The following is a 16,104-nucleotide window of genomic DNA, read 5'->3' as shown; positions in this document are numbered from 1 at the left end:
AGTGAAAAGTAATGTTTTGGGTGCTTTACGGGCAGATTGTATCATAAAAAGTACATCAGGTAGCAGAACAGAATGCAGAATACAGTGTTACAGCCGTAGACAAAATACAGAGAGAGAGAGAGAGATGAACATTAACATTTGAGAGGTCTTTACAAAGTCTAATAACAGTGGGGAAGAAGCTGCTCTTGAATCTGTTCGTATGTGTAGTCAAACTTTTATATCTTCTGCCCGTTGAAAGAGAGTATAACTGGGATGGGAAGGGTCTTTGATTATGTTGGTCGCTTTCCCGAGGCAGTGGGAAGTATAGATGGAATCAGTGGATGGAAGGCTGGTTTGCGACCTGTGTTCAACTCTCTGTAGTGTTTTTGAGATCTTGGGAAGAGCAGTTGCCACACCACACTATAATGCATCCAGATAGGGTGCAGCCTATGGTGCATCTATAAAAGGGACATGCCAAATTTTCTTAGCCTCCTGAGGCAGTAGAGTTATTGTTGTGTATTCTTGACCATCACATCAATGAGGCTGGACTAGGGCAGGCTGTTGGTGATCACCACCACTTGTCATGAATGCCAGAAGATAACTGAATATGATACGCAAACGTTATTTAAAATATACTTTTATATTCATTTAATCTAAATAGGTTGGGAGCCGTGGAACCGTGAAAGATTGCACATGCTTCAATGTCGGCAGGGACGTTGATAACCTTCGCAAGGCGATAGTAGGACTAGGTAGGCATATGTTAACTCTGAATTTGCGCTTTAAAGTATAGCTGAATCATTTCTGTATCAAACTTCTAATTGTAATTATTTGTCACAGTTATTTTGGCAGAGACAATATTTAGCGTGCTTATTAATACTTTTTACTTGATACAGTTAGTTCTTGTTCAATATGAATAAGTGAAGTTATACATTAAGTCCACAAACTGAATATTATGAAACCATATCTGTCTAGGTAAATCTTCATGAAAGTAATGTTAAATCTTTAATCTCTTGTAAAAGATGGAAAAGTGTAATGTTCTGACACATGAAGTGGTTAAGGTGAAAGATTAAGGATAAGATAGATCTACATGAATGCCTCAGAAAACTGGCATTACCATGATGTGTCAAATACAAACCACCTCTCAACACCCCACAAGCCAGAAGAACAGCAGAACAGAATGGCTGCAGAATGTTATGAGAAATGACAAATGATGCTCACAACTGATTCCACAAATACGATTGGGTAATTTTGCGCCAAACAATTCTGTACACCAACGTGACTGACCAGGAATGGACAAGTGTGCTAGAACCTACCATCAACACTAAATAACAGTGGGCCAAGACATTGAAAAGACTAGCCCAATAAGAAAAACTCGGCAAGCTCACACAGCAATATCACAGACAATACAGAAGCTTGGATAAAGAACCTATCGAACCAACCACTCTCAGATACGGAAAAGGTCGTCCTAGTACGAGGGATGAACTTCAACCACAGGGACGCAGACAAAAAGAACTTCCTAGCAGCACTGGAATCAACCATGAAAGGCAACAGACTTACTGAAGAAATCCAGCAGGCCATCAGACAGTCATACCAACACTAAGCCGAAAGATAGAAGGGAACACCCTCAACACACAGGAAAGCCCTGGAAGTACTTAGAAAGGACAGAAATATTGTAATCCTACTGACAGACAAAGGGCGCATGACCGTCATCTTGAACAGAAAATAATACATTGAAAAAGCAAACACACTACTCACAGATACCGACACCTTCCAACAGGTAGCGATGGATCTGACTCTACAACTACAATCCTATTAAAGTAACACTCAGGAAAATCCACAAGACAGGTGAAATGAACAAAACAGACTTCCAAAGAATGAAACCTGAAGGATCCAACCCACTCCGTTTCTACGGATTACCAAAGGTACACAAACCAAAGACCCCCTTCAGACCCATAGTCTCACTTCCCGGCACTCCAACATACAGACTAGCAAAGGATCTTCACCGTAAACTGAAATACCCAGTAGAAAACTCACATCACTCCATTCACTCCACCCGGGAATTCCTGAACATCATCAAAGACACCAAGGTAGAGGACAACAAGGTCATGGTTTCCTTCGATGTGACGGCCCTATTCACATCAGTAAACATCACCCTGACCGAAGAAACATTGGCCTCACTACTAGATGAACCAAGGACACAAACACCACTCAACACCAGCATCCTCAAACTAGTAGATCTGTGCCTCACTACCCACTTTACCTTCAACGGCAAGACCTACAAACAAATCAATGGAACACCCATGGAATCACCAATTTCAGGCAGAAGCAGTTATGCAGAGGTTGGAACAGCCCTCCCCATGGTCCAGCCCAAGCTTTAGATCCACTATATGGATGACACCTTTGTCATCATGAAATGGAACAAATTAGAAGAGTCCCACAAACACATAAACAACATCCTTAACTGGTATAAAGTTGACCAAAGAGGAAGAGAACAACAACAGACTCTCCTTCCTAGATATCACAGTAGAACGAAAAGCCAGTGGAGAATTGCAGACCAATGTCTACAGGAAAGTAACATACACAGACCAGATACTCAACTACAGGAGTAATCATCCCAACATGCCCAAATGGAGCTGCATCAGGACATTTATTTAAATGAGCCACAGCACAGTGCAGCAGCCAAGAACTATGAGATGCCGAAGAAAAACAGCTGCCTGATCAGCACAGTCCGCCAATTCTTACACAACAAACCTAAACAAGAAGACACAACATGCCCAGAGACTCTATCCACCTTGCCATACATTAAATACATCTTAGAGATGACGACTAGACTACTCCAGCCCCTTGGCATCATGATAGCCCACGAATCTACCAACACACTTAAACAACTCTTGATGAATCTAAAGGACCTTTACCAACAACCAGCAGAACAAATGTCATATACAAAATACCCTGGAAGGGCTGCAACAAGCATTACATTGGACAAACTGGTAAGAAACTAGCCACCAGGATACACGAGCACCAACTAGCCACCAAAAGACATGACCAACTATTATTAGTATCCTTACACACAGACAATCAGGGTCACCAGTTCGACTGGGACAATATATCCATCCTGGGACAGGCAAAACAAAGGAACGCATGGAATTCCTAGAGACCTGGCATTCAAACCGGAACTCCATTAACAAACACATTGATTTGGACCCCATTTACCAACTCCTCAGAAACAGAACCAGAAGTAATATCACCCACACAACAGACCAAGAACATAAATTAAAAGCGGGATAGTACACCAGCGCTTCAATGGAGGCTCACTGATGCTGTTACCTAGCATGGTGACAAAACATCTGAAAACACATCTTCCAGCTTAGCGAGCAAACTTACAACCTTGACACAACCTGAGTTACAAATCTTCACAAAAATCGCAATGCAAAGAAAGTTCCAAACAGCACCAGTATGGAAATCCCACATTAACAGTGAAGTAGAGCAAAATACATTTCTAAGACCATTGGCTCTGCTTTTGTGCAGCATGAGCTTTCTGACTGGAATCTATTGGGACTCCCTTTGAGAATGGTTGCACCCCCGTATTGGCAGTCAGAGTTAATAAACACACTGACAACTCAAGTTTGTGATGGATCAACCTACATGTTGGTCACCATCAGAACTGACTATCTGAAGGATTTTGATTTGCACTACCGTTATTACTATCTGCTTTACTGTAATCAAATTTTTAAAAATTAGTTTATAATCAATAGGAAATACCAATAAGAATCTTGAATTGTTTCCAGAGCTTTAGCCAGATTTGAAAGATCAAAATTAAAATCAAGCGGGAAGATTGCAACTGCTTAAGATTTCATTTATGACTTGAGCTGATCTGTTTCAGATGAGACAATTAAAATTGAACAATCTATTAAGCCAGAAAATGAATGCTGAGTTTTTCCTGGAGGCATCACAAGAGCTGTGTAAATAAGATACCTGACGTGTCGGCAGCTGTGGATGTCATTTGAGGGTTTCTAAAATTCCAGAGCAGTTTGGAACTACTGTGAATTTGAAAAGTTTTAACAATTACAGAAATAAAGACAAAGTCAGTAGCTTTCAGTGTCAAAGATGCATATGTCTAAAAGCTATGCCCAAGCTTCAACCAGAATTCTGAACAAATTTTGCAGTTAAGATTTAGCAAGCAATTACAAGTTTTTATTCTTAATTATCTAAAATACTGTTAGTTCTGCTTTTACCTACAACTTGCTTTAGCAAAATTACTATGATGTTACCAGATGTTATTACTAGACATGTAGATCCAAGTCAATATCCTGGTTTGATAGGTCATCTCTTCTTTTGTTTAGGTTTTAATGAAATGGTCTTTCACTGAAACATAGGCACACAGTGTTGCAGAATTTTGCTTTAACAACAAAACAGAAGCTACTATGAAGTGAACAAAGACAAAATACAATAATTAATCTATTTATCTATAATACAAACTCATGGGTTTTAAACATTGCATTTTAACAGAAGTGTAATCCCATTAATCCCAAAATATTCCTTTATAAATTGAGAAGAAAAGGAAGTTTTTGTACAATACCCAAAAGACCCCTCTTGATACAGTACTCAAAACACTGCTTGTGTAACGCCTTTGCAGGTTTAGATCACTTGTAATTTCAATCTTTAAAGTGAAACTGTATAAGGCTTTTTCCTGGAGTTATCATACATTTTCTTCAATATATTCAGCTTTGTAACACCTTCAGGTTTTATCCCAAAACCTCTCATCTGGCACTAACACTAACATTTCACCCCATATTAATCTAATTTATTAAATCTATCATTTTCAGGAGTACTGCTGCGTACAGCCATCCTGTACCAAGGTCTTCCCATTATTCAAAATTAAAAATAAAACTAACATTCTCTTTCCCTCAGCTTCGGGCATTTCTATTCAACTTAAAAGAAAAAAATTTCTAGAATTCCCCACTAAACCTTTGAGGCCCCTGTATTTACCATGCTGGCCACAAACAATCTAAAACAAACACAGGGAAACTTCATCAGTTTCCTCTTTTCCCCTCCCCCCCACCTTACCCCAGTTCCAGCCTTCCAGCTCAGCATCGTCCCCATGTCCTGTCCTACCTGCCTATCTTCCTTTTCACCTATCCATTCCACCCTCCTCTCTGACCTATCACCTTCATCCCCATCCCCATTCATCTATTGTACTCTGTGCTACTTTCTTCCCACCCACACCTCCCTCTCATTTATCTCTCCACCCTGCAGGTTCCCTGCCTCTATTCCTGATGAAGGGCTTTTGCCCAAAACGTCGATTTTCCTGCTCCTTGGATGCTGCCTGACCTGCTGTGCTTTTCCAGCACCACTCTACTCCAGACCCACTCTACTCCAGATGTTTCCAGCATCTGCAGTCCTCGTTTTACCTAAAACAAACACAGGTCCATCAGTGCACAAAATTCATTCACTCGACAGCAAGGTTTCAAAAACAGTTCTATTAAAAGAAATCCCCATGGTTACAGAAATACTTACATCTGAATTCTTAACTTCAGACACCCAAAGAAAACCTGCCAGTTACAAACTCAAAACCATAAATCTAAGCATTCAAAAACGAACAAGAAAAATCATACATATAAAACCCATAGTGTTTATGTTACCGTATTTATATTTAACAGCAAGATATCCCACTGTCATAATCCAAGAGTCTTACTGTAACATGTTCCTCATGTCCAGGAAGGGGAAATTGGGTACTTTTTGTACTTGTATAATTTCCCAGCAAAAATAGTGTTTTTCCATTGGAAGTTACTGACTTAGTTGTTGCTTGGCAGGGGATTTTGTCTTGCTTTGTCACTAATTTTCATAGCAATATACACATAAATATTTTGGGATGTTCATGCATCATATGTTCCTAACTCCTACCTAGACACCTTAATGAGAAGCTGATTTTCATTTTAAATCTAATTTTAGGAACCAATGAACAAGCAATTATTGAAATTCTGACACACAGAAGCAACTGGCAACGTCAACAAATTTGCAAAGAATACAAGGGAACCTGTGGACGTGTACGTACCAGACTGTTAAGATAGTCAATCAAGGGCTATTAGTTTTGACTCTGTGACATTGATGTTTTGATTTGACTATAATGCATACAGTTAGATTTCTTGCTTTCCTTATTGCTCAAATTATGATGAGTCACAATAGATAAAGCTTTCCAAAAGGGTTTTTTTTCTCCCTTTCTTTACATAACCCTTTCCACCACCTACATCTCTATCATTTCAATTCTACTATACTACTGAGTAGTAGGATATCCACAATGGCAATATATTGGTTGTCCTATTTTGCTGTCTTTATCTCAATTATTATTGATAATTATCAGATTTTCTCTTGGGATATATTTATAATTGTGTAAGATTAGGTGCTCAGCACTAATAGTGGATTACAAATATGAGTCAATATTCCATGTTAATTGTAAAATACTGTACCTTCACATTGACTGAAAGATACAAACTATTTGTGGATTTGTTCTTTTTTTCTCACTACAGATATATTGATAAAGAAAATACTTACTTATTTAAACACTGACGTGCTTACTTCAAACAATTCAGAATTCAGTTGTCTGGGTAAAGCACAAAAACAAACAACTGCTGATGCTGGAAATTAGAAACAACGGAAATTTCAGGGAAAACGTAGCAGGTCTGGTAGCTTCTTTGGAGAGAAAGCAAAGTTACAGTTTTGGGTCCAGAAGGGTCACTGGGCCTGAAACGTTAATTCTGCTTTCTTTCCACAGATGTTGCCAGACCTGCTGAATTTTTCCAGGAATTTCTGTTGTTGTGTCTGAGTAAAGATTTTCTGCCCAAAATCTCCTTCCGGGGAATCCTGAAAAACTTAAATGTGGTAATTATCACTAACTAACGGGGAATTAAAACAAATGCAATCCTGTTCCCAAAGGACTCACAGACAACGATATGTTCTACTCTTATTTTTGAAATATTTAACAATAGGAATCTAATAGTAGGAACGTTATTGGAAATTGCTATTAAATAAATCTTGTGTTAACAAGTAGAATGTTGTTAAAAGAGTGCATACATTAAACTCTTGATTGGGTGGTTTATGTTCTGATTAGTGTCAAAAGCATCAGATACTATGATCGTAATTTATAACTTCCCCTCTTGTTATGCAACTGAACAAAACCATTATGACTGGTATAAACCAGTAGTGGAGTGGGACAGGAACAAGTCTGTAATGGTGGCCATTACACTTTTACATTAGTTTGAACAGATTAAGTAGTAATAAAGAGTAAATTAAAACAAGTTTTTTTTTCTATTCTTATCATATCAGCAAGACACCATCTTAAATAAATTACTGGAGGATTTTGTTTATGAAGAGACCAAGTATAATGTAATGTAATTAATTGACAGACCCATTAATTAAACCCTTGAGTGTGTTAACACTTTATAATTGAAGAGCAGATAAGAGGAGGTTCTTCTGTCAGGGACTAAAGAAAAGCTAACTTAATTAAAATGTCAGCATGGTCAGTGATGCCACCTGTGCCTTAGCGTCAGAAGGTTACATTTTCAAATCCCATCGACAACCAGAGCCAGGAGACAGATTTTTAAATACATTTTCATTGAGTCTTGTATTGTTACCTCAGCATAAAACCTGCGTTGTGAATTGACAAGCTGCCAAAGTAAGTGCCTGATTTTAATTTCCAGTAATTTGTCTTTCAAATTTTATGATCATGTAAATGTAAAAGACCTTTGAAAAATAGGGATTTTTTTCTGTTGTTCTAACCAACCTTCATTCCTCAAACTATACCACTTGAGTTGATTAACTAGTTCCTATTTTATTGCTGTCAGTGAGACAGATTGTGTGCTGTCACTTCCCTGCAATTCAAGAACAACTATACTTAAAACTGAATAAATGTACAGTGCTTTAGGATTTAGATGTATTGAGGATGTAATTGATACTACATAAATATCAGATTGAACAGCAGGGCACTTCAGAGATTATGGTGCAGGGTACCCGAATAAGTAATTGCTAAACAATTTCAGGAAAAAAACCTAAATGCCTTTGTTATATATTGTTATAACATTTTATTTGGCTGGTCTGTTTTTGTATTTCAGGAGCTAATAGATGATCTAAAAGGTGACCTTTCTGGTGACTTTAAGCATGTGATCACTGCTCTGGTGCTGCCACCAGCACTATTTGATGCACAGGAGCTAGAAAGAGCAATGCAGGTGAGCTTGATTTTCTGTCACTTTCCGGCTTGTCCATTTCTATAAATTGGGAAATAGATTATTTGCTTATCAACAATTGCGCAACTTCTTTTTACGTAAATTCTATACATCACGTCTTGTCTGTACTTCATATTGTAGGCTTTGGAAAGAGTGAAATGCAATAATTTCTAAGTATTGCAGATGTCCAATTTGATCCTGTTCAGTTTCAACACTTACATTTGTTCAGATTATAGGTGAATTAACAGCATGTAACAGCATATTGCTCCTTTACTAAATGTTTTGTACCCCAACATAAAATAAGCTATAGTCATGAACCAGTACCTCAGTGTGATAATTGAATGAATGAGAGGCTTCTAATCATGGTCAGTGTAACTTGGAGGCCTGATTCCAGGAGACCGCAAAGTTGGGAAATGCCTCCTTGCTAAAGTGTGAGTAATGATGACGAAGCTTCTTGAATATGGCCGATAACTAGAACTCTATGAATGGCCTTGGGTACAAGAAAGGTCTGCTGTGCTGTGATCTGATGGTACACCGTAGTAATCATTACTTATCTTTGAAACTCCTATATTCAAGAGGAATTCCCAGAGGAAAGCTTTGCATTGAAAACTGTTTCCAATCAGAGACCAACATACTGAATATTGGCTGAATAGTAGGGATTAAAAAAATGAATGAAACCAATCAAAAAGCAGCAAAATAAGTGACTTGCAATAGCACAGGATATTATAGATCAGGGACTTAAATTCTGGACACCTGGAAATCTGTTTGCATATTTTTTAACCTGAGGAGCTGGTTCCCAAATGAATTAAAAACGAAACCATGGGGAAGTCAATTAAAATGTGCACAATTTTCAGTCCTTTAATGAAGTATATGCACTTCTGCAGTCTCAGTTCAGTCGGATAATATTAGCAACAGCATTCCAGAATTTCAATTCAGTGCTGCACATCCCTCTTATCAAGTCTTTTGTGTAAGGAGTGAAGTGGGTAGACTCATCTTCCATCAGTCAGTTTGGGCTGAATTTTAAACTTGCCACTCTTTCACAGCAGGGTTGACCAGTAGTGTTTTGGAAACAGAGAAATTCAAATATCAGGGTTGTCAGCAAGTTTTCTAATTCAGCCATGGCATTTGTGTCTGACTTCTGAGTTTCTCAACCAGTTGTAGAGGAAAGTGTAGTGATAACCCACTGATACAGTTAATGCTGCACGATATATTAACCCCTGTAATGCTGAGAAAAGAAGCAGATAGAGCCAGACATTTTATGGATGGAAGGTCAACAACAGAAGGTTGTGTTGTATACAGATAATGGGTTAATGTTAGCGACTGCATAAAGCTTCATCCAATTAGATGAGGTCACTCTGGCTAGGGTAGAGATAAGGCAGAACATCTTATGATCATTTAGAGAATAGACCTGTAACCATGGGTCTTCTCATGGTCTTCTAAAAAAAACTTTTAATCAATCTCTTTGGACATGTTATGACATGCCTTTGGGGCAGGTGGGATTTGAATCTGGCCCAGAGCTAGGGACATGACAATTGCACTACTAGACTAACAATGTCTAACAAACGAATATAATTTGCTTCTCTGGTATCATGCAATAACATTCATTTTATTAAGACAAGAGCCTCTTCTTGTTAAGACTCAACAGTGGCTAATCCTCTACTACTGTAAACCAATCAGACATTTAGACCTAGTCAAATGAAAGAGAATTGGTGGCTGTACTCTACTGGCACAAGTTGCATCTTAGTTCTCTAATGCATTCTTGACATTTTGAATGATCATTCCTGAGCTCACCTGGCTTCAGTTGTATCTACCTTAAATGTCATTGGTAGGGCTTCATTCATACCCTTAGAATTTAGCCCTTGTCTTCAATGTCCCTTCTGCTGAGTCTGCTAGGCTGTGCAAACATTTGTTGGAGAATTATTGATTCAGCATGAAGGCATCATGGGGATTTCCTGTTTATCTCTCACAGATGTGCATGATTTTGTTTTTGGCTGGTTTCATTCTTAATGCTGAAACTTAATAGAGTGGAATCCCTTTGACTGATATATCTTGCTGGTTGATATAAGGGTGATTGTGTTGGTAAATGTGTGCAGTCAATGGCTGCATGATCTATGGAAATCCAGCAAGGGGAACAAATCCTTGGACCTTCTTATTCAGAGTGGCCTCAATAGTAACAAAGTACAGATAAGTATTAGTGCTCCCAAACAATGTTAGCCACTTGGAAGACACACATGTGCTCAGCAAATTGTGAAGTCCTGCACAATAACAAGCAGATCACTGGAAAGTGCGAGAGGCGAAAAAGAAATCCAGAGCTATTGTAATCTTGAACTTCACTGAGTATGTGTGTCTACTTGACAGGAGGGGGCAGCAGTAAATTACTTTGATAATGTTCTGTTGGGTAAGGGAAATGGTTCAAGGTAGGGAAAAGATGTTGAGGTATGGTACAGCTCCACCATTGTTCAATTGAATTTTAGAGGTTGAATAACCTGCCCACATTTCTATGAACAATTGAAGTGAACAATAGGAGGTGTCAACAGTTCACATTTCCAGCAAATCAAGAAAAATTCTTGAGCTGAAAGTGTAGGGGTAAGTCTAACTCACGTAAAATCCTGTTAGATGCCCTGTTACTGTAAAATTTGACACATCATTGTTCTTAAATTGACCTAGGTAGTGAATGAGTCAATGTACTGTGAAAGGAAGTGCTTTACCATTATCAAAGACATAATAACAGACATACTGTGACTAAGCAAATGGGAACATTTCTTCAAGGAAGACTATTGTTTTTAAAGAGAGCAATTCATGTTTAAAATGGAAGCAAACAGGAACAGAATTGTTGTGAGATATGTATGGAAGTGTGTATACATCAAAGAAAGTTGATCAGGATTTTTGCATATTATTTAAATGCATCAACATATTGGAATCTAGAATTAAAGAAAATATGGCAGATTTTCCTATTCCTGGATAAACTGGAACACATAAGCACATCACACAGAGCAAATGTTGACAAAGAATAACCCATGGTGTATCATAGCCTAGTGATTATGGTGCTGGATTTGTAAACTGGAAGTTGAATTCAAATTTCACCTTGGTGAGTTGGTTTATTAATGTTTTTTAAATAAGAAAGTAGTGTGCGGTCAGGCTTTTATGTAACTCCAGACAAAATGTCGTTGACTCTTAACTGCACTCCAAAACGTCCTTACAAGTCAGTTGGATGTATCAAACTGCGACTTAAGACCTACAAATGGAATAAAACCAGAAGGACCAGCTGGCATAAAAATCATCCTGTCCTCCTTATTAATATCTAGAGACATATGCCAAAATAAGCTGTTCCATAGACGAGTCAAGCAACAACTTGTCATAGTCATATGTACCAAATCATTCTGTCCAGACAACATTCTGGACTTACCCATCATAATCTCTATTCATGTTCTGTCCTACATTTGTGGCAGGTACAAGAGAATTGGCAGTACAGTCACATACAGTGATAATGGAGTGGCTATGGGAATTCTTTCTACATTGAGTACATACCCATGAAGTTTCATGGTATCAGGTCAAATATATTGCATACCTTCAGCTGATTGAATATCACTTGGAAGATGCACTTTGGGTTGCCAAGGCACTGAATGCACAGTAGCTGGCTGGACATTAACGTACAGCACCAAGAGTGGCTGAGTAGCTCACAATCTTTCTTTCATTCATGGGATGAGCCCGTCACTGGCTTCAGCAGCACTTATTGACCACCTCTAACTATCGTGAGGGTAGTTAAGCATCAGCATATTGCTTTGGGTCTGGAGTCAGATTTCTTTTCGTACTCAGCATTAGTGAACCAGATAGGTGATCAGATTGTTGGCAAAAGCTAGCCTTTCATTCCCTTTTATTGAAATCAGCTTTCACCATCTGCCATGGTGAGGTTTGAACCCATGTCCCTAGACCATTAACCTGGGATTCCTGATGACTGAAGAATCCGCTAGATTAGGCCTGCAGCAAGAAAGAAATAACGTTAGGAAATAAAAACCAACTTCAATTTGTCCTCCCTAGTCTATCTGCCAGAGATGCATCTGTCCATGACAATACTGGTAGCAACAACCACTTTGTGGTCTTTGTGGTGCCTGAGACAAATATTTAAGCTGAAAACACTCTCCACTAAGATCTCTGGCAGTACCAGCATGCTAAATTAGAACAATTAGATTATGATTGATAGATTATAGCTGTTTAAAAGTGATCAGTCATTAAACTGAACAGCCTTGAACCATCAACACCAGCAGAACTAAATCCAATCTTCGTGGCTTGGAGTGTCAAACTGACAGACTGAAGTATATGGAGCATGCAACTCTGTTCACATTTTCTCTTATTCGCTTGATTGAGACAGTGCAAAATGCAGAGGAATAAGAGCAAGTAAATGTGTCTCCGTACCCTCTCTGCTAATACTATATCCGTCTTCATATTATCTGCATTCGCCAGCCTGGACTCCAGCTCAAATGTGTTTGCTGCATATTTCTTTTTTGTTTTGTAGCAAATGTGTAGCGTTGTCCAATATTATCTTAACACATCAAATACATTAAGGATATATCAGAAGTGAAGGCACAATGCGCGAGCATGTTTAAACTCATTAGTCATTCCTGCTCCAATGATCTTTAATTATTTTAACGAACCTGCTTAGACCGACATCGGGGAAAGGTAGGACTGAAACCCGGGCCTTCTGGTTCTGGGTAGGAACCCCACCACTACGGCAAAAGAGCCTCCAATGCTCTTTAAATTTAGTTTAGTTATTTAGTGCACTTGAATTTCAGTTGTTGTAAAAATAAAAAGGGAATGATGTTGCTGAAGAGAAGAGTGAAATAACAATAGTGTAGGATTACTGCTCTGCTCTGTTTTCCAGCAGTAGATTATTTAGAAGTAGAAAATTCAGCTTGAGAACATTCAGAGAATAGCGTCAATGGGGAAAGAGCATTCAGTAATAAACATTATTTTTAATTTAGCTTTGCTTTTGTTCCGAAATTTTCTTTAATTTGATTTCTTTAGGGACCTGGTACAAATGAAAGTGTGCTGATCGAAATTCTTGCTACAAGAAGCAACCAGCAAATAAAAGAAATAAAGGAAGCTTACCGTTCAGGTACATGTAATTTTTATTGCGCGTATTTCATTATGTCCAGAGACTACAAGAAAACTGCTTTCTGACACGCTTGCCAAATTCATTTCTTTAAAAAATGGATTCAGGGCTGGTAGTTTTTTTTTGCTTAACTTGCTTGTTGGAAAATGTGCTGGAATAACATGGGTGGATCTGGTTTATTTAAGGTTATTTGCTAACATCTTCAAAGTCATCAGTTTGTTTAAAAATTAGCCTGAGAATAGACTATTCAATCTAAAAACAGTATTACAAGGTTTTTGTTTACTTCAGGAGCTTCAGAAGGTGCACTTTATAGATCAGCAGGCAAAATGGATGATTTGCAGAACTTCAGGATCATTAACAACAAACTTTGCCCTCTAAACTAAGATAGGAATAAAGATAAGCTGTTCAGCTCTTTTCTCCATTTTGGAATGCATTCAAAGGGATCATGGTTAATATGTAGCATAACTACATAGTTGCCTGTGCCCCTTATTGTTACGAGGACTTCCAAGCCTTTTTTGAAGAGTACATTGCAACTAGAATGCTTTGATGAACATTTGTTGCTTGCCACAAAACTTTAGTATCCAGTGTAAACTGTTGTCCTAGTTCTGAGTGCTCTACTTTACATGCACGTCTAAGCATGCCTTTGCAAAAACTGAAAACCTACATATCTAAGAGGTTATTTTAATCAACATGTGCAGACATGTTATTACACACCTCTGGAACAGGTGGAATTTGAACCTATGCCTCTACCACTGTGAGATAAGAGTCCAAACTAACTTTACAAGTGTAAGTATTTTTAACCATCCTGTATTATAACACAAACCTGCAGCAGGTGAGATTTGAACCTGGACTTCTTGGCAGAAAGGCATGGGCACTATCACTATACCACAAACATCCTCCTTCTACATCAGAGTAGATATTTTCTAATCAACCTGTTCAGGGATATTATGACAGACCTTTGGAACAGGTGAGTCTTGAGTCTGGGCTTTCTGGTTCAGATATACCAGTGCACCACAAAGACCACTGTACCACAAGGACTCTTTAAATTCTGGATGTCTTTCATCAACCTGTTTAGTTGGGTTATGACACACCTATGGAGCAGATGGGACTTAAACCCAGCCCTTTTGGATCAGAGATAAAGACACTTCCACAAAACACATAGTTACCTTAATACTTTTCACTGCTAGGTATTTCACTTGAGAAATCCCCTCTTTTTATGAGTGTTTCCCATCTATCCTGAAAAGCCTGGCTCAAAGTCTTAGCTTGTGACATCCCTAACTCCATCCTTAGGTTAAAAAATTGATTTCTTTATGGGATGTGTGTATTTTTTATGCATCGTGCACTTATTGCACACCCCTAATTGCCTTTGAGAAAGTAGTCTTGAGAGTAATCTTTGCTGAGTTAAGGAGGGACTCCAGGATTTTGAACCTCAACAGTGAGGGAAAGATGATATAGCTTTAAATCAGGATGGTGTGTGGGTTGGAGGGGAACTTGTATTTCTGGAATTATCCTTGTAAATCTTATCTGCACCCTCCCTAGAACTTCTACAATATTTTTTAATCTATGGTAAATAGAACTTCACACAATACTCTGAACCAAAGTTCAATAGAGTTTAACATAGAGTCAGAGAGTCATAGAGATGTACAGCATGGAAACAAACCCTTCGGTTCAACCTGTCCATGCCGACCAGATATCCCAACCCAATCTAGTTCCACCTGCCAGCACCCGGCCCTTATCCCTCCAAACCCTTCATATTCATATACCTATCCAAATGCCTCTTAAATGTTGCAGTTGTACCAGCCTCTTGCAGCTCATTCCATACATGTACCATCCTCTGCGTGAAAAAGTTGCCCCTTACGTCTCTTTTATATCTTTCCCCTCTTACCCTAAATCCAAGCCCTCTGGTTCTGGACTCCCTGATGCCAGGGAAAAGACTTTGTCTATTTATCCTATCCATGCCCCTCATGATTTTGTAAACCTCTACAAGATCACCCCTCAACCTCCGACACTCCAGGGAAAACAACCCCAGCCTGTTCAGCCTCTCCCTATAGCTCAATTCCTCCAACCCTGGCAACACCCTTGTAAATCTTTTCTGAACCCTTTTAAGTTTCACAACATCTTTCGAATAGAAGGAGACCAGAATTGCGTGCAATATTCCAACAATGGCCTAACCAATGTCCTGTACAGCCGCAACGGTGGGCGGCACGGTGGTACAGTGGTTAGCACTGCTGCCTCACAGCGCCAGAGAGCCGGTTCAATTCCCGCCTCAGGCGACTGACTGTGTGGAGTTTGCACGTTCTCCCCGTGTCTGCGTGGGTTTCCTCTGGGTGCTCCGGTTTCCTCCCACAGTCACAAAGATGTGCAGGGCCAGGTGAATTGGCCATACTAAATTGCCCGTAGTGTTAGGTAAGGGGTAAATGTAGGGGTATGGGTGGGTTTCGCTTCGGCGGGTCGGTGTGGACTTGTTGGGCCGAAGGGCCTGTTTCCACACTGTAATGTAATCTAATCTGTAATGTAATCTAATCTAAACATGACCTCCCAACTCCTGTACTTAATACTCTGACCAACAAAAGAAAGCATACCAAACGCCTTCTTCATTATCCTATCTACCTGCGACTCCACTTTCAAGGAGCTATGAACCTGCACTCCAAGGTCTCTTTGTTCAGCAACACTCGCTAGGACCTTACCATTAAGTGTATAAGTCCTGCTAAGATTTGCTTTCCCAAAATGCAGCACCTCACATTTATCTGAATTAAACTCCATCTGCCTCTTCTCAGCCCATTGGCCCATCTGGTC

The 16,104-nt window shown here is 39.1% G+C and overlaps 1 protein-coding gene across 2 annotated transcripts in view; it reads left to right on the top strand.

Annotated features, from left to right (window-relative positions):
* Positions 1–16,104, top strand: part of anxa3a (annexin A3a) — a 63,083-nt gene that overhangs the window by 18,446 nt on the left and 28,533 nt on the right. For both annotated transcript variants that reach the window (XM_043696332.1, XM_043696322.1), the window contains 4 exons: positions 641–728; positions 5,932–6,026; positions 8,088–8,201; positions 13,221–13,311. In XM_043696332.1, coding sequence (XP_043552267.1) covers positions 641–728; positions 5,932–6,026; positions 8,088–8,201; positions 13,221–13,311 — 388 coding nt within the window. The remainder of the gene's footprint in view (positions 1–640; positions 729–5,931; positions 6,027–8,087; positions 8,202–13,220; positions 13,312–16,104) is intronic.

The sequence above is a fragment of the Chiloscyllium plagiosum genome, chromosome 1 (genome assembly GCF_004010195.1).
Source record: "Chiloscyllium plagiosum isolate BGI_BamShark_2017 chromosome 1, ASM401019v2, whole genome shotgun sequence".
NCBI classification, from domain to species: domain Eukaryota; kingdom Metazoa; phylum Chordata; class Chondrichthyes; order Orectolobiformes; family Hemiscylliidae; genus Chiloscyllium; species Chiloscyllium plagiosum.
Note: the sequence above shows the minus strand (reverse complement) of the source record. Positions and strands in the feature narration are given on the sequence as shown.